Below are 19184 nucleotides of genomic sequence, written 5' to 3'. Positions count from 1 at the left end.
AGCTTCAGAATTTAGTCAGTTTTGGAACCTTGAGGTTTACTGTTTTATTAAAATTTAACCTGTAATAAAAATAATTAAGTCTCCAATATTAGGGCTATACTCATGATTGAGTGCTTGTTAGATAGATATGTATGAGCCCTGAGTTCAGTTCTAGCAAGACAAGTAGGCAGGCAGGCAGGTAGGCAGACAGACAGACAGACAGACAGACAGACAGACAGACACACACACACACACCCTCCCACCTTCCCTACTAAAAGCAGTTAGGGAATTCTTTAGTATGGGCTCTGCTTTGAGGTCTGTGTTTTCATAGTGCTGTGCATCTCTAGGTCTTTTGTAGTGTGTGTGAGATGTTCTGCTTTGATTATTCTGTGTTGAAACTGCAAATGTTAAGGCTTTTGTTAGAATTTGTGTCAGCAATAAAGTTTTAACAGGTTTTAATGAGACTATTACGCAGAGAAGCTCTGTGCCCCTGCTTCCTCGTAAGGTGAGCATTTCCCTTGAGCTACTTGAGATGGTCCTGAGCTGCCTCATCTGTCTTGTTTTCTCATGTTCTATTCAGTGCCTCACTTAGCCTCTGTAATTTCAGTGATTCCAAAGACTCAGTGTTAATGCAGCTTAGATGTTTACTTTGGTAAGGCTTAATAAAATTCATATGTGGTGTTTTCAAATTAGAAAAAGGAAATGTATGCATTACCAAAATGCTCATATTATTAGTAAAACAAAATACGGCCTTCTACTTCAGTTAAGATTTCTTATTTTTTATTTCTGTTTGTAGAGATACATATTAGACACAACATGAATTAGAAAGATATAAACTGCACTAGGATGTAACCATGCAAATTTTTTTTTTTTAGACTGGGGAATGAAGAACAGCAGCCTGAAGTTCCAATCCTTTATCATGATGTGACATCCCTTCTGCTCATCCAGATCTTAATGATGCCACAGCCCTTGCGCAAAGGTAGTTCCTTAAAATTGGACTCGCAGATTACATTTGGAATATTCTGGAAATTATAGAAGCGAATAGGACATCGAGGCTGGTAGAATGACTGTGAAGATGATGCAGAAAAGATGGGGCGCACTCGAGCTGAATAGAACAGAGAGCGCAAGCTCAGCGCTGCTGGTCACTTTCCTCCCATTTCCTCCACTGCCCCTTTACTACAGATGTTATGGAACACAGCGCCTTGTGCGCCTGCTTCCTCTAACTGTGAATCAAGTAAAACTTTCTTTCTTTAAAAAAAAAAGGAAATTTTTAAAAATGATAAATAGCATTTTATTAGTAGCATATAAAGTGTGAGAGAGAAACAAAGTTGCTTTTTTGGGTGAGTTTATTCTTTATTCTTTTTTATCAATAAGAAATGAAATGTGTGAGAAAGCACTCCGAATATTGTTCAAAAAATTGAAGTAGGGCTGGAGAGATGGCTCAGAGGTTAAGAGCACTGGCTGCTCTTCCAGAGGTCCTGAGTTCAATTCCCAGCAACCATATGGTGGCTCACAACCATCTGTACTGACATCTGGCGCCCTCCTCTGGCATACCGGCATACATCGAGGCAGAATGTTGTACACATAATAAATAAATAAATAAATAAATAAATAAATAAATAAATAAATAAATCTTTAAAAAAAATTGAAGTATCCTTAAAAAGAAAATTTGAAAAGCAAAGCAAAGTGTCAGGTTTAATATCTCCACCCCATTTACGTGCACACAGTGGTTAATTGTAGATCTATTAAAAATGTGATATCCTAAAAAATGTTCTATCATTTTAAATTAGTGGTAGTATTCTGACCTTAGATGAACAGCTTCAATATTAAATTAGCAACTTTTCATTATTGCCCCATAGTTTTCAGAGGACTTATTTTAAAGCATTTAAAATATTTTGTCAGAGCCTAAGCAGTTTGGATGCTCACCTTACTAGACCTGGAAGGAGGTGGGAGGTCCTTGGACTTCCCACAGGGCAGGGAACCCTCACTGCTCTTTGGACTGATGAGGGAGGGGGACTTGATTGAGGGAGGGGGAGCGAAATGGGAGGCGGTGCGAAATGGGAGGCGGTGGCGGGGACGAGGCAGAAATCTTTAATAAATAAAAGAAAAAAAATTTTAATAAATAAAAGACAAAAAAATATTTTGTCAGCAAATTAACTTTTTTTTTCTTTTGAAAGATAGTTTATTACTTTATTTTGTTTTGTTTTTGAGGTAAGCCATCATTATGTAGTCCTTCCTAATCTAGAACTTTCTGTGTAGACCAAGTTGGCTTGGAACTCTTAGAAAGCCCCTGCTTCTGCCTCTTGAGTGCTGGGATTATTGGTGCGCACTACCATGCCTAGCTGTTTTGCTGTTCTAAGTTACAGTGTAATGTGGGCATAAAAAGGCTTTCTCCCCATGGAAAACATTCTTTGTGTCTATTTCAGTTTTAATAAAATCAACTGGGGAAGAAGTGACCATTTATTTTAAATATAGACAGATTACATATGTCATCTAAATTTTATTTGTTAAAGGATAAAGTAATGTCGTTAATATGCAAATCACTTTTATCGCAGCTCTGTGAATTTTGATGTAATTGTTTGTTTGATTGATTTTTGTGTTTAGTTTTTTCTGAGACAGGGTTTCTCTGTGCAGTCCTGCTATTCTGGAGCTCGTTCTGTAGACCAGGTTGGCCTTGAACTTGAGATTCCCTTGCCTCTGCCTCCTGAGTGCTGGGATTAAAGGCGTGCACCACCTGGCTTAATTACAGTGTTCACACAACATACAGAGTGCTGCTTAGACACCTTTAGGGTTGTGATTGCTTAGTTCTCTTTCTGCAGTGGGGTCTGGAGATGAAACTCAGTCTTCAGTCTTGGAAGACTTTATCCACTGAGCCCTTCACAGGCCTAAGAAATGCTTAGTGAATGCCTACTATGGGCCATGTTGAAATATCACTTATTAGATACTAGAAATGCAAAGATGAACGACATGTGAACTTTGCCCTTGGGGAACCAGATAGATGAATTTCTAGCAGTCATTTAAATTTACCTGTAGTTAGTTGATTTCATAATAATTTGTGTTGTTTTTCTGGGTCAGTCAGCTTCCCATCTTCGTGGACAAGTGCTGGGGCAGATAATTGACTTTAAAGGGGTTATTGGGCTCATAGTTCAGAGTCACCATTGCTCGAGCTCCTGCTTTGGGGCCGGTGGCAAGGCAGCACACTGTGGAAGGCTGAGGGAGGGGAGGGGAGAGGAGGACAGTCCCACTATCCCTTCCAAGGGTACACTTTTCTGCCACCTCCCACTACCGCCCCAGGATGGTAAGCAAGCTTCTGCATATTAAACTTAGAGGGATACTTAAGATCTAAGCCATAATGCTGTTTCTAAAAACTGTCAAGAAGTATTTAAAACAGCAACAAACCTGAGCAACAATTGCGTCGTATAGTGTGTCGTATTCTTTGTATTGACTCACAGCAGGTTGATGTGGCCTCATAAATCTTTGAAAGCTTCTCCTTTTCACAGGGGCGGGGGGTGTCATTGAGACAGGATCTCTACACAGCCCCGGGCTGTCTTGGAACTCACTATGTAGGCCAGGTTGGCATTGCACTCACAGAGATCCGCCTGCCTCTGCCTCCAGAAGTGCTGGGATTAAAGGAGTGTGCTACTCCACTGGATCTTTCAGAGCATCTTTAGACAAGGGCTTTTAAGCCTGTGGTTCTAGTCTTTATTGTGGACTTCAGTGAAACCATGAATCTTCTAAAACTGTCTGGGAAAGTTGCTTGTGTATATGTACATTTTCTCAACAGCTCTGTAATTTTTATTGGGTTCAAAAGGATATTGAAGAATTTCCTTAGGATTTCTGGCCATAGACAAAGAAAAGTTCTATAATAAAGAATAGATGTGAGAAGTTGTGTTTTCAGTTATAGAATTAACGGATAAAAGTGGAATAAAAAGTGAGAGATGAGGAAACAAAGCAGAAAGAACTTGCGAAGGCAGTAGTGGGCGGGGAGGGGTTAAAATGGGGCAGACACCAGGGTAGTTATTCTGTTTGCAGGCTAGGGACATGGTCAGCATGTTTAACTGTTTGCTTTTCTCCATTCTTTGCTTACTCACTCCCAGGTTTCCGGCCTCTCCTTTAGACATCCATCCATTTCTTTTTCCATATTAACCTGCCCGCGCTTCTCCATTGGTACTCACACTGTCAGTAGGTCTTGTATATCCCCGCCACGTGCTATGTAATAGTCTGTCTCACTGTTTGATTGCTTTGTTTGACACCATGACCAAAGCAGCTTATAAAAGAAAGCACTTAATTGGGGCCCTGCTCATAGTTTCAGAGGATTAGTCCCTGATTGTGGTGGGAGCAGGGTAGCATCCAGGTGCTAGAGCAGTAGCTGACATCTTAGTTCTTATTTGCAAGATGGAGGCAGAAAGAGACTGGGCCTGGCATGAGCTTTTGAAACCTCAAAGTCCACCTCCAGTGACACACCTCCTCCAGCAAGGTCACACTTCTTCACCTGTCCTAAACAGTCTCCCAGCTGGAAACCAAACATACAGCCAGTCAACATTTGCAGAATGGAATGAGTGTAGGGTCCGAGAGAAACCCCCAAAGAAGACCAACAGACATGTATGCAATAACAAGAGCGCTTTATTAATTCCAACGTTGGGGTGGCTCTTGGCTACCCCCAGAGAAGGGCACAAGCTCCTTTAAAGCAGAGTTAGGGGAATTCCAGAGAGGAGGGATTAATCTGGGGTTGATTGGCAGAGGAAAGATTAGTTCGGGCGCTGATTGGTGGAAGGTCCTAGTGATTAGGGACCTTCCAACAGCAGGGTAAGGAAAGCTATCTTTAGTTATCAGGAGACTGGGGGCTGCCTGCTGAGCCGGCAAAGGTGCTTTGGGGGCCTGCTGAGCCAGCAGAAGGCTGTGGTTTTTCTGAAGATTGACTCTTTAGCTCTGTCTCATTTTAGTCAACTGAAACTAAAACTTAGATTTCTGATTACCCCCCACCTCCGCCCAGTTCTCTCAATGAGGTGATTTTGTTTTCTGTATAATTGTTTATTTTCTATTTGGAAATTCAAAAACGCTATTACTCTCACTTCCATATTTAGTTCTTCTGTTGTGATCACTTTTATATAATGTTCTTGGGGATGTTGACAGTGTTAGGTATTTTGTCTTAGACGAGCCTCTCCACCAACGTAAATAATTCCAATCAGACCCAATTAAACCAAATTAAAGATGCCCATGTTTAGTGCAATGCTCCTGGGTAGTCCTGGGAAAACATGGAGAGGGAAAGAAAGAGAAAGGGGGACCACGTGTTTGTTCTCTGGGGGGCAGTTTAAATAGTCTATGTGAGTAGACCCAACCTTCCCTGGGTGGTCACTGTTTGGCAGGCTTTAGACTGAGGCAACTCTCAGGGGAGGGAGCTTATTCTAGGAGCTGGGGTGAAGCTCCCAGCCAAACAATCTGGGCTTTTTGTATAAAGGGTGTTAGGGAACTGAGGTGTCGCTTTCGACCAAACAGGCAGAGTATTAGAAACAAAATTCAGTTGCCTGAAGTATACTCAAGGGATCGGCATCAACTACCTTAGTAAGTGTGAGGTATACCTTGGGATCTTTTCTTAGTGCTATCATAATTAAGGCAAATAAAATCTTATTAAACTATTTGGGTTATTCACTCATCAAAGAGAAAATTGAATGTAGCTTCTGACCTGACCTAGAAAAGTATATCAGAAATTAATTTTTTATAGGCTATATTTTCAGGGAGGGATTGATCACATGTAATTAGGAACGCTAGATGATAAAAGGGAAGAATAAGAAAGTTTAGTATTTCCATGTAGTGCAAAGTACTCCATAGAAGGTCTCCCCCCTCTCTTTCTCTCTCTCTTCCTTGTTTTGTTTTTATTTTTCAAGACAGGGTTTCTTTGTGTAGCCCTGGCTGTCCTAGAGCTCACTCTGCAGAGTAGACCAAGCTGGCCTTGAACTCACAGAGATCCACTTGCCTCTGCCTCTGGAGTGCTAGGATTAAACACACACACCACCACCATCCTGTTTTTTATTTTTGTTTTAACAAAAAAATTCTGTGGCACTTTTAGGAGAAGGCTAAAGCATCTTCCCGTTCTGTCCTTTTTCTCACACACTCTTCCCTAGAGCTGTTGTGTGGTATATTTTCCTCATCCTAAAATGAAATTTAGAGCCTTTGTATTATTTTAACTCTAAAACAACTTATGAGAAAAGAGCTTTTGTAGTTCTTCAAGATTTCATCTTTTATAAAGAAATAGGAAATATAGGCAAAATTTAATATATTATTTATTTAAAATGTTAGTTTCCCGAGTTACGACATTTCCTTTGACATAGTGTAATGGTTGGGTGCAGCAGCTTATTCTTGTTTTACCACTTTTCAGCAGTCAAGATCAGAGATTAAGAATTTAAACTGGGGCCAGGTGGTGGTGGCGCACGCCTTTAATCCCAGCACTCAGGAGGCAGAGGCAGGCAGATCTTTGTGAGTTCAAGGCCAGCCTGGTCTACAAGAGCTAGTTCCAGGACAGGTTCCAAAGCTATAGAGAAACTTTGTCTCGAAAAACAAAAAGCAAACAAAAAAAGAATATGATGTGTTACTTTAGGAAAAATTCACTTTTTAAGGCCCAGGTTCATATTTCTCCCTTAGCATCTCCTTACCTATCCTTACCTTTCTCAGGTAAACAGTAGGAGCAGACCTTTTCTCCGTCATGAATGTCTCATGCTAGTATTGACCCCAGGCCTGTGCCCACAGTGCCAGCACTGTGCCACTGTCCGTGTCAGTCTGTTGGCTGAGGCAAAGCTCATGGCCTCCCCAGCCCTGCTCTAAGGTCTGCACTGTTGGCTGGAGTCTGTTTGCTTTAGAAGCGTTTGAAGTAGGGATTGATGTTTTGTTGAACTTCATGTTTCTGTGCCAAGCACTGTAACGACTGATCTACCTCCCCAGAGTCCATCTTTTTTTCTTTTTCTTAAGGCAAGGTCATTAATTGCTCAGGCTAACCTTGGGCTCACTCTACAGGCAGGGTATGTTTTCAACTTGCAATTCTTTTGCCTCAAGCTTCCAAGTAGCTGGGATGACAGCTCTGCTCTACCAGGCCCAGGTGAGAGCACCTTCTAGAAGACACTGCTTCTCACTGACACACATCCTCTAGAGGTGTGTTTCATAATTTCACAGTAGAGGTGCTTTCATAATTTTGAATTTGTTGGGAAGTATGATGGATGATTTTGGCTGCCAATTTGGTTGAATTTTAAGAAGTGCCTAGCAGGCATAGTGAGAGTCTTTCTCTAGGAGATTAGCGGAACAGTTTGGCTGTGTCTATGAGGGGGTTTCTTGGGAGGAGAAACCAACTATGAATGAGGTTGGGTGCCAGGGGGAAAAGAGAAGGGAAAGCAGCCGAGAGTCCCAACGTCATGCTCTCATGTCCCCCTGACTGATGCTACAGCTGAGGTGATGGGGCGGTAGTCCCTGCCCTAGAAGTCGTTGTGTCATTAAAGTTCGTCACAGCAACAATAAAAGGAGTATAGCACATATAATTTTGTGTTATTAACTGCATAAATGCTGAAAAATTACACATGCAGGAAAAGGTATAGACGCGTGAAATTTTCTTGGGTTCAGGATGTCGGCATTCCAAGCCAACGGTGCTGTTGTCTTCTGTTGCAGAGCACTTCAGCTGCATTGTGAAGGTGCTCTTCCCGCTGCTCTACACACAGGCTCTGGCAGCACTCTCAGTGAAGGGCAGTGAAGAGGACCGGTCTGCCTGGAGACACGCTGGAGCTCTTAGGAAGGTAGTCTCCCCTGAACCCCGCTCACTCAGTAGGGTTGACAGGCATGGTATGGAGGTGGAGATGAGAGTGGACGGTATGTTTATATACATGTATGAATGTGGATTAGTTCATTTAAAATTTAATTAATAACAGTAAGAGTTCAGAACACACTTACATTCCTTGGTGTTTATTCAATTATTCTTTGTTTTAAAAGTATAGTTAATAAGTAGAATAATATCCTAGAAAAATATTTCTTCTGATTTATGCATTATTATTATAATTTTATATTTATGCTATTGATATTTATATATCAATGAGTAAGATATATTTCTTTGATATGAAATTTTTATTGAAAATTTTTTTGTTTTGTTTTTTGAGACAAAATTTGTTTCTCTATTTAACAACTCTGGCTGTCCTGGAACTTGCTCTTGTAGACCAGGCTGGCCTCAAACTCACAGAGATCCGCCTGCTTCTGCCTCTCAGTGCTGAGATTAGTGTACACCACTATGCCCAGCTATTGAAAAGTTTTAAATCATAACTTTTCTCTTTCTTATAAAAATGTAAATGGTTATTAAGCTTCATTTATAATCCATTATTTAATGCAGCTATTTATATAGTATATGGTAAATATTTTATCACAGTTAGATTTTTGCATTAAATTTTTTAAAAAATCTCAAAAAATAAAAAAAAACCTTTTAAAAAATCTCTTTAGGGAATTTGTAGACATTGTGTTTTTTTTTTTATTACATACGAAAAGATTTGTACCACTGTCAGGAGGCTGTTAAGTTTTCCATCCTTCAGATTTGTTGTATTTGTTGCCTGTAAAGAACCTCTCTAAATTAGTGCTCCACAATTCAGGGGGCTCCTCTTTAGGATGAGTTCTCAGGAGTAGAAGGCCTTTTGTGATCTTTACATATATCCCATACACACACACACATATCATATATTACAGTCGTCTTTTTTTTTTTTTGCATTTTATTTATTTGGTTTTTTGAGACAGGGTTTCTCTATAGCTTTGGGGCCTGTCCTGGAACTAGCTCTGTAGACCGGGCTGGCTTTGAACTCAATAGATCCACCTGCCTCTGTCTTCCAGGTGCTGGGATTAAAGGCATACAGTCATCTTTTAAAGACATAATTGGGATAGTTTTAACCACTTACTCAATTTTGTGAATACAGTATGTAGTTAACCTGGATTTAGAAGCAATGAAATTCATGTGTTTGAAAAAAAAATATAATTGTAGTAATTACAATTTTACTACATTAAAGGGGATTACTTTCAGTGACTTTTTTTCAGTTCCCAATGTAAAGTTGATTTTTGTTTCCCAGAATACGTGTGATGCAGAAAAGTCTTGTGAAGTGCTGCTGAGCTTTGTTATAAGCGAACTGTCTAAAGGGAAATTATATTGTGAAGAAGGAACCCAGGAGTGCGCAACGGTATGTCTGTGTTAAGTTAGACTTTGTTGCCACTAAGAATGAACTTTTGAAAAGCTGCATCTATTGGAGAATGAATTCTTGCTATTTTCTTTAATTTTAGGTTAGTCCTATTACTTGGTCTCCCGAGTCCATGGAAAAATACATCCAGGCCTTCTGTTTACCCTTCCTCAGGATCAGCAGCCTTCTTCAGCACCACCTCTTCGGGGAAGATCTACCAAGTTGCCAGGTATAATTCAGGGTAGAGAGTAAGGGACTTTGTTGCAGTGAACTAATTTCTGAGTCACATTGGTTCATAGTAGAATCTTTGTGTCTCTAGCAGGCAGAACTGTGTTATCAGGGTAAGCTGGTCTAGCTCAAAGGACTAGAAGTCCGCAGTATTACTCCTTTGTGTTTATTAGCATCTACTTTTTTTTTTGATAACCTTGCTAATTTGGGGTGGTTCAGCAGTTTTAGATCAATTTAGTACAAATTCAGGCCAAATGCTTGAGTAAGAATGGTGTTCATTCTGCTGGGTTTATCCCCGCCTCACGTGCTTTTAGTATTCTTGGGGAGCATGGGCATGCAGATCTTTGTGAGTTGAAGACCAGCTTGCTCTACATAGTGAGTTCTAGACCAGCCAGAACTGCATAGTGAGACCCTGTCTTGGGGGGGGGGGGGAGTGAGGGTCATGGAAAACTGATATACACGATGCATGAATTTGAAAATTATTCTAAGTGAAAAGGTATCAGATACAAAAGACTATACTGTATGATTCCATTTACTATGAAAAAATTTAAAGCCAACGCTGTGATGGTAGAAAGCACATCAGTGGTTGCCTAGTTGCCAAGAATAAGGGCTAGGATTAACTGCATAGATCCATGAGTGAATATTAGAAGTGATGGAATTGACCAAAATTTTCGCTACAGTGGGTGCATATATGCACATATGAAATTCACCAAACTGCAGCTAGAATGAGTGTTATTTCATGGCATATAAGTTATGCTTCAGTAAAGCTGGTTTTTAAAGTCATTTCTTTGTGTAGTTGTATAAAATGGAAGATCTGTACTTTCAGCCTGCATATCATTGTGATTTTTTTTCTTGCAACAGAGTTTGGCACATTGTATTTCATGCATAAAATTAGCTCAGTTATAAAAGTTCACTAAATGCCAAGTATTGGTGGACCTAGACTTATAGGGAGGTGAAGTTATTTTTCATGTTATTAGTGGAAAAGCAAATACGCAGGAATTGAAGCATCTGCAAGTGTTGATTTCTTTCCTGAATGAAGCTGGGTGCTAGGCAGTGTCCTTAGTTACATCTCTGGGAAGCTGGGCTTTGAGTGGGATAGGAATTGGCCCAGCATACGAAGGAGAGATTTGCTAGCCTCAACACAGTCTTTGTTAAATAAAGAGGGCCAGGTAATCTCTGTTTGTGTTTATAAGACTGACAGGCATCTTTAAAAGTAAGCTTAAGGGGGCTGGTGGTGTGGCTCAGTTGTAGAGTTCTTGCCTAGCCTGCATAGAGCCTTGTGTTCAGTCCCTGGCACTGGACGTGGCATTTTATCCCAGGACTTAGGAGTTAGAGGCAAGAAGACCAGACTACTTAGGGAATGTAAAGTGAGCCTGCGATATGTGAGACATTGTCTCAGAAAGAAAATAAAACTTTTGAAGTCAGTCTGGTTTAGAGAGTCCAGGTCAGCCAATGTGATGTAGTGTGATCCTATCTCATAAAAAAGAAGAAAAACAAGCAAACTTAAATAATATATAAGTTATTCATTCTCATTTCTCTTCTTTTATTAGTGAACAGAGTTTCACAACTGACAGATCATTCTATGGATTAAAAAACACCACACACACACACACACATACCGCACCACACATACACTTTAAAAAAAAAAAAACAGACTTTTGTTTTCTGTGAATTGAGAGCCTGAGAAAATTATTTTGCTTTTCTTCCTGTGAATTCTATGTTTTTGTTGATCTTTACATTGGCAACCAGTCCACCACAGCCCTGGTGTGTGGGCTGGTGAGCAGACACAGCCCTGCAAGCACTCTGCCACTCAGCTCCACCCCAGACCTTAGTTTTTTGAGACAGGGTTTCTCTGTGTACCTTTGGATTCTGTCCTGGAACACATTTTGTAGACCAGGCTGGCTTCAAACTCACAGAGGTCTGCCTGTCTCTGCCTCTCGAGTGCTGGGATTAAAGGCGAGCACCACCACCTCCTGGCATTGGTATCGCCAGCTGAGCTGCTCAAACCCGGCCAGTTTGAATGAAAGCTCCACAAGATGGTGGTGGCTGGAGCCGAGGCACTGAGAGCCTGGTATGCGCCCTGCCTGGTGTATGCCTTGCCCAGTTTCATTTAATACTCTTCAGGAATTACATAAAAAAGAAAAGCTCACGTGCAAATGGATTGGAATCACCAAAAGGAATCTAAACAATTATGAGGTGCAGTACTTGTGTAACTACAAGGTAGTAAAGGGAATCACAAGTGAAGAGGCTGAAAAACATGGTCAGTTATATGACAGCCAAGGAATCACCTATCTTTTTGATCTAGACTTTGAATCTGATGAATTCACAGTGGATGCAGCACGAAATGGAAATACATCTCATTTTGTGAATCATAGTTGCCACCCAAATCTGCAGCCCTTGGTTTTTGAGGCATAGTCCAAGCTGCCTTCTCTTTCTTCAAATGTGAGCGTTTATATTTCTGCTTCTGCCTCCAAGTGTTAGATTACAGTGTACCACTACACTTGGCTCAGTGTATATGCTTTCTGAACTCAAAATAGCTCTTTTATTTTCTAAAGAGCTTTTATAGAGTTGCTACCTTATGTAAACTGTTCATCAGATATGACAGCTGTATAAAGACAGCAGATGTTAAGACTCATAGGAATCAACTTCTAATTAAAGAAAACATATTTGGAGGATCTGTGGATAAAATAGAAAGAGGAACCGTCTCTCCTTGTTGTTACTTCTGCTTCCTTCACTTATTTTCAATTGAGAAAGTTCTCTATTGTCCCATAGTAATTGGTGAGGATGAAAATTAAAATATCTTGAAAATTTTCTATGTCATGCCTAAAAGGAAGAAGAAGAATTTTCAGTTCTTGCCAGCTGCCTGGGACTTCTGCCAGCTTTTTACCAAACAGATCACCCATTCCTCAGTGCCTCATGTCTGGACTGGCCATTCACAGCATTGGACATTATCACTCAGTGGTGTTCGGAGATCAGATCGTTCACGGAGAGGCATGCAGAGCAAGGGAAGGTATGTAGAAAAAAAGAGTGAATCACGTACCGTGGTGACAGTGCTTGCTCATGGCTAAAAGGGTAATGGGAATACTCAAATTTCAGGTCATCTGTGGCAGCAGGCTACAAACTGATAGAGGTGTAAAATTAGTTGACTCATAAGTAGTAAAGCAGAAATGTGTCAGTTAAAAAGGTGTATTAGTTTTTACTTTTAGGTTAAGCCAGTTGATTTTGATTAAATAATTTAAGCAACTGTCACAGTAGTGTTGAAAGAGGAAAAAAATTATAGTAAATTATATTCTTAGTGTAAAACTGTTGTTCCATGTTTAAAAGTATTTGAACTGAAAACTAAAAGACTATGTCTATAACTTCTGAAAGTGGGTTTATGTGCCAGGTTGGTTGGTAAAGGGGTTTGTGAAAACATTGGCCAGTGACTTGAGAGTGGAGAAGTAGGCAACAGGGCTCGCTGCTTTTGCCATGGTTTCTACACAGCCTTTTTAAAAAAACAATTGGTGGTACTGAGAAATGGAGTGATATAATGAAAATATTATTCTACAGAGTAATTCTGTTGCCTGTTACTGGATACAGTAAGGCGAGAAGACACCAGAGATTGTTTAGATGTGAGGAGAATAGACTGGTTTTCTGATAGTAAAAGTCAGAGAGTAACTAGCGCAAAAGTCCATGCACATGACTTTCTGATCTTAGATGGCTCTCCTGGAACATGTTCCCGCTTGTCTAGGTGCTGTCTGCACACTTGGTTAAGGGCCATCACTGTTCTGCTTGTGTTTCCATTGTTACTTTACCACTCCTTTGCTACCTTGCTCAGATTTGACACAAAAGAGTTTTAAGTGTGTTTCAGACTTTAAAACTCCATAAATTTGCCCATTACTTCTGCTTCTGTCTCAGGCAGCCCTACTATCCTTCTTTTGAATCTGTCGCCTTTTGAGGCTTTGCCTCTTCCTTCAAGATTGTCTGCTGGTCCATCTTCATATCCCTCACCTCCTTCATCTCTTGTGCTGTGTCTGATATTGTTGTGTTTGTGGGAAAGATTCAACCCAAGGCCTCAAGTGTGATTAACCCTGAATCCCCAAGTGCCACTGAGCTCAGCTTCTGTTTATCACATTTGTTTCTTTAATGCATATTCGTTTCTTTGCTTTTGGAAACAGGGTTTCTCTTTGTAGCCTTGACTGTCCTAGAACTCATAGAGATCCACCTTCCTCTGCCTCCCAAATTCTGGGATTAAAGGCGAGGGCCACCACTGTCCGGCTCTTTAATGTATCCTAATGAAGACTTCACAGAACAAAAATTCTTATTTTTCTTTAAATTTCCCATTCTCTAGAAAGTGTCTTATAGAAATTAGTCACTGAAAAGTTTTTGCATCCGGATAAACCTCTCTGCTGAAGCGATTATCCGAATCAGACCAAATCAAACCGAATTAGAAAAAGCCCAGGTTTAATGAACACCAGCGTTCCCAGACCAGAAAACCACTTGTTTGTTCTCTGGGTGTCAGTTTAAATACCCTCTGGGAATGGTCTTGAGCATCTCTGGGGAGGGGTCACCATTTGGCTTGCTTTCTCAGAGGTAGAGTCTGTATTGAAGCAACTCCCGGAGTTGTTTGGGATGGAATTTCCACCCAAACATTCCAGACTCTTTGGATATGTGGATGCTAGGGGCTGTGGTGAAGCCTTAACGCAAACAGTCACCTAATAAATGTATGGAACTGCACTGTGAATGGAGTACCATCTAGAGGACACACCACTAGTACCTCTTTACAGCTGGGGGTCGGAAATAAAGTTTGCCCTGCAGGAAGCTTTAACTAACTTGGATTTTTCATACAGGAATGCAAATAGGAAGTTTATTCAAAGAGTTAAAGGCTGGTACTTACAGTTACAAGTGACCTTGACAGCCTAAAGTTTGTGAATGTGAACTATTCTAGGAAGGAGAGCTCATGTAAAGCATTAAAATAGGAATCATGACTTCTGCTAAGGAAAAGCTTAAGAGTCAAGACCTGGTATCTGGAAAATGTTTAACTGTTTTATTTACAGATATATTTTCATGCATGTTCAGAGATGCTAATTTTTTCCTCTTATAAAATACAATGTCTTAGGGTGCTTACCTTAAATTTTACATCTGTTATAATCAAAATCTGTATAGAAATAAAGACTAATAAAAATCTGTTTTTATTGCTTGTAAAATGGAAAAGGAAGGGTTTTCATTAAATAAGTCACATTCTTGAAGGCAGATTTTCCTTCCTAAAATAAAATCCCTTTAAAAATTGCATATGTAATTTTAGTAACCTATATACATGGGGCTGATGACTATGTTTTTGGATGTTTTAGGCTTTGCTTATCCAAGAATCAAGATGGAAATTACCACACCTGTTACAGTTGCCTGAGAATTATAACACCATCTTTCAGTACTACCACAGAAAAACCTGCAGTGTCTGCACCAAGGTTCCCAAGGACCCAGCTGTTTGCCTTGTCTGTGGCACTTTTGTGTGCCTGAAGGGACTGTGTTGCAAGCAGCAGAGCTACTGCGAGTGTGTGCTGGTAAGCACGGTTACCAAGAGTGTGTGCTGGTGAGCAAGTGGTAGAGGTGTAAAACCCAGCCTTGAGGAAGTGTGGTGCAATGAGAGCTTCAGCTCTTCAGACTGAGTTAAACAGTGCATTCAGAGGTAAACCCAGGCTGTACTTAAGATATAAAGCCTCCCTTAAGTACAATTTCAGTTCTTCTTTCTCTTGCCCACTTTTCAACCAGCTGGGAAACACCTTCACTGATGCACCGAGGGTGCTAGCCCCAGCTAGGTGAGCTATGGCTGCTTCTTACATAATGCTTACCCAGACTCTTCCCAATGTATTAAAGAGCTGTGGGGGCTGGGGGGTTATGGCTTTAAATAGATGAAATCTTATTTTAAAATTAAATAGCTTTATATTGTTAACTATTAGTTAAGATGTTCTTGTTTTTTTTTATATAAAAGCCATTTGATTTAAAACGCATTTTTTTTTAAAGCATTCTCAGAATTGTGGAGCCGGAACCGGAATTTTCCTTTTAATCAATGCATCAGTGATTATCATCATCCGAGGCCATCGCTTCTGCCTCTGGGGTTCCGTCTATCTGGATGCTCATGGAGAAGAGGACCGTGACCTTAGGTCAGCCCCACTTGGATGTGTCAGGGGTTTTCCCGAAGCTCCAGCATAGAAACCAATGTGCCACCTGGTTTTGTAATTATAACTATTGAAATATTACAAAGTCTGACAATCTTAATTGAAATAGTTATTTCTAGCTTTGAGTTATTTTTCCTATCCAAAATACAGACCACATGCAATAAAATCATACTGTTATCTTTGCCACAGTATGTTAAAGAAGAAGTGCATAGGAAGGCCGGGTCGGATTATATGACGTAACACTCTGTCTGGTCTGTGTTGCAGGCGAGGCAAGCCTCTCTACATCTGTGAGGAGCGGTACCGAGTGCTTGAGCAGCAGTGGATCGCACACACTTTTGATCACATCAATAAAAGATGGGGTCCTCACTACAACGGACTGTGACCCCCACCTCAGCACCGCATATGTTACCATCCTCATTGATACTGATTTATCAATAATAAGCTTTAATTTAATTTGGGGGAATTGATGTCTTTGCTGAGGGATTAAAAAGAAAACATTATGAAGCCTTTTCAAAATTAGGTGCTTGGTAACCACATTAATGGTATAATAATTTTTCTCAAGTATTTGGACAACAAATAAGTTAAATCATTCTTTAGTGGTCATTTTTTTTAAGTGCACAATTAATAAAAAGCACAACTTGTCCACAAAAATCATTCAGAAACGATTTTCCCTAAATGCCCTGACCGGCTGTTCACTGATAGAGTGGATGTGATTTCTTTGAAGTTTACTGCTCTTTCCGTGTTTTCATTTGCATCTGCTAAACATAATGCATCTTTTCCTTTGTCACCCTTGTATTGATCTGAGGTTTTTGCTGTATGTAATTAGAAAATGTAAAACATGATTTATGTGAAATATTGTATAGTAAAAATTGGTCTAATAGTAGAACTTTAAAATTTTTTCTTATTGTGAGGAATCTGTTAAAAGTTTAAGGCTTTGCTGAAAACTTAATTCATTCTCAGGAATTTCATAAACGCTTTCCCCTGGTAAATAATTGAACTAGCTGTAAAATAGATAGCTGCTGTCCTTGTAGTGAGTGCTGTGCGCTGGGGTGGCGCCGAGCTTGTGTGTGCTTGGGGACTGAGGGTCTAGCTCAGTGATAGACTGCTTAGCTAACATTCACAGAACCTGAGTTTCAGCTTAAGCACCACACACACTCAAAAATCAATTTGCCATTTCAGTGGAATGAACTATTAAAGTTGTTAGTGACAAATAGATTTTACAATAAAATCGAAAGGGTTAAGAACGTATACATGGCAGAGTTTTCATTCTGTGCATGCTCACCTTCATCACCAACCAAGCTTGTGTTTCTGTGATCAGATTGAAAATGCTCCCTCACCCCAACAGATGAACTTTAATTTTTGGAACTTTCCTACCGACTGAAGCACTCATCTGTATTATGTTCATGCAATATAATCTCTGCGATTTCTGTGTGGTTTCCTACAGGGAGAAGGCTCAGAGGTGCTGGTCCTTGTGAATGAGTCATGCCTCTGCTTTCAGAAACTGCTGTGAAGATCAGCTTATGTAGTAGGGGTTTTTAGTTCAGAAGGGGAATGGTTGAGCTAAAATACACTCAGTAAGAGGGAAGGAAAATGACAGAAAAGCATGTTTTATTGGTTCCAAGATTTTTTTTATAGGCGATTTAATAATTTGATGATTATTTCACATATGTAGTACTATCAAGCAATTCCTGGTACTTTGGATTTCCATGGCTTGTTATATGAAATTACATTTTTACTTGTAAAAGTAAAATGGTGGTGGCACACACCTTTAATCCCAGCTTTTGGGAAGCAGAAGCGGGTAGATCTCCGTGAGTTCGAGACCAGCCTGTTTTACAAAGCAAGTTCCAGGATAGCCAGGACTATTACACAGAGAAACCCTGTCTCAATAAATTACATCAAATGAGAAAATAAAAAAGTAACATCAGGCCCACGTTCTAAACTTGTGGAATGACATGCATGGAGTGACGGATGGCGTTGCGTCAGAGTGAGGGAACAGTGTGTACACACAGAAGAGGTCACTGAGCGCCTTCTGTGTGGAAATGGCTTGCTGTGCTTCTATCCATTTCCAGTACTGAGATACCATAGACTAGAGTGGTTTGCCCAGCGAGCCACTGTCCTCCAGCACCAGCTCTTTCAGACAATCCTGTGCTGTAAAAGTTCAGCCTGTTCCCTTTTTTGCATTGGTCATTATGAATACCAGACCATTCGTAAGTGTGGTTGAGGAGAAAAATGCTGACTGCTTCTCTAGTAAATACTCTTACAGGTCTCATGAACTTGAATAATTGTACAGTTTGGAACTCTGATGCTCTATATACATGGCATACTGTATTCAGACTTTGGTCACTACATATTCAAATGGAATGTCTATGGTTGTGCATATGGATGTGAAGTGAAAATATTAGCCTTAACTTTAAAATTTGGATATTTGATAGTGTTTATTTTGATATTGGTGAATTAGTCACCAGTAAATTTTAAAAAAAGCACTTGGTTGAAAATTGTACTTGAATCCATACGTGCATGCTGCTAAATTAGAACTCCCATTTCCCCTAGCTTTTATAAGTCCCATTTATAAACCCACTTTCAAAAATAACAGGTCCAATTTAGAGTGATGTGTGTATATTCAAAACCATGTACTGGTGTGATCTTGTGTGAATGATCATTTAAATACAGTACATTACTGTAGAAGCGAAGTCAACCTTTATAACTAAGCAGAAATGACAAAACTAGGAATAAGTGGCGTTGTAAGATATGTTAATAAAACCTACTGTCATTTGCTTTGTGCAAGATCCTTAAGATGTTGAATGTTTATGTTCTTTTCCAACGATATCCCCAGTGAATGATGTAATTAGGAACCGCCTTGCAAAGGGCAGCAACAGGCCTGGGTGCCCTCCTGCTTCCCCCTGCAGGACAGGCCCCATTTTTGTGTGCTCTCCTAACCACGCCTTGGTGAAGTGCCCGTGTTTGGGGAATGCAAGAGAGATGCACGTGTAGACCTGAGGCACACTGTCCTGGTCCTGCTTTCCGCGGGGAGTTCCCACCTAGACTTGGAAACGGCTTCCTAAGGCCATTTGTTTAGAATAGTCTGTGGTCCTACATGAGCTGACAGTTCTTATCAGTGCACCTCTGTCTTGTAGTTCACAAGGTAGTAATTTGGTTTTACACATTCTGATATTTATTGATTTCTATGATCTATACAAGATGCTGACCATAAACCCAAGCCCCTCCAGACCATTGTCGGGAAAGTAGCTGCTCATTCTCAGATTCCTTTTGTTGGCTTTTCTGAAGTCATGTTGAAAAACAACAAAATAAAGCATCAAGGAAAACAAAACCTGTGGTTTTAACCTCTAAAATCAGATCACCAAGGAACAGCTCCTGTGATCTGTTTGATAGCTACACCTGTGAGGGGGATGAATGAAGACTGCTCCACCCTTCCTGTCCACATCAGCCCTTTCCTCAGGCCTTACTCTCTGGCTGGATTATGTTAAGCACTCTTTAATTCAAGAGTGATCAGCTGAAAAGGGCAGAGTTCATTCGAGCAATGTGATTCCTTCTCTGTTTACAACACTTAAAAAAAAACTCCCTGTTAATCAGGCATGACTTGAGAGATGAAGTCACTGTATGGTTTAAGGAGCAAATT

At 40.2% G+C, this 19184-nt stretch overlaps 1 protein-coding gene across 1 annotated transcript in view; it reads left to right on the top strand.

The window, feature by feature from the left end:
• Window positions 1-18340, top strand: part of Ubr3 (ubiquitin protein ligase E3 component n-recognin 3) — a 124947-nt gene extending 106607 nt beyond the window's left edge. The window contains exons 32-39 of the mRNA XM_050121899.1: window positions 855-958; window positions 7630-7754; window positions 9060-9167; window positions 9268-9393; window positions 12223-12402; window positions 14723-14932; window positions 15393-15532; window positions 15812-18340. Coding sequence (XP_049977856.1) covers window positions 855-958; window positions 7630-7754; window positions 9060-9167; window positions 9268-9393; window positions 12223-12402; window positions 14723-14932; window positions 15393-15532; window positions 15812-15929 — 1111 coding nt within the window. The 3' untranslated portion in view covers window positions 15930-18340. The remainder of the gene's footprint in view (window positions 1-854; window positions 959-7629; window positions 7755-9059; window positions 9168-9267; window positions 9394-12222; window positions 12403-14722; window positions 14933-15392; window positions 15533-15811) is intronic.
• The last annotated feature ends 844 nt before the right edge of the window (window positions 18341-19184 follow it).

Source organism: Alexandromys fortis, unplaced genomic scaffold (assembly GCF_014885135.2).
Source record: "Alexandromys fortis isolate MF-2015 unplaced genomic scaffold, M_Fortis_MF-2015_v1.1 scaffold_8_9099976_23576923, whole genome shotgun sequence".
Classification (NCBI taxonomy): domain Eukaryota; kingdom Metazoa; phylum Chordata; class Mammalia; order Rodentia; family Cricetidae; genus Alexandromys; species Alexandromys fortis.
Note: the sequence above shows the minus strand (reverse complement) of the source record. Positions and strands in the feature narration are given on the sequence as shown.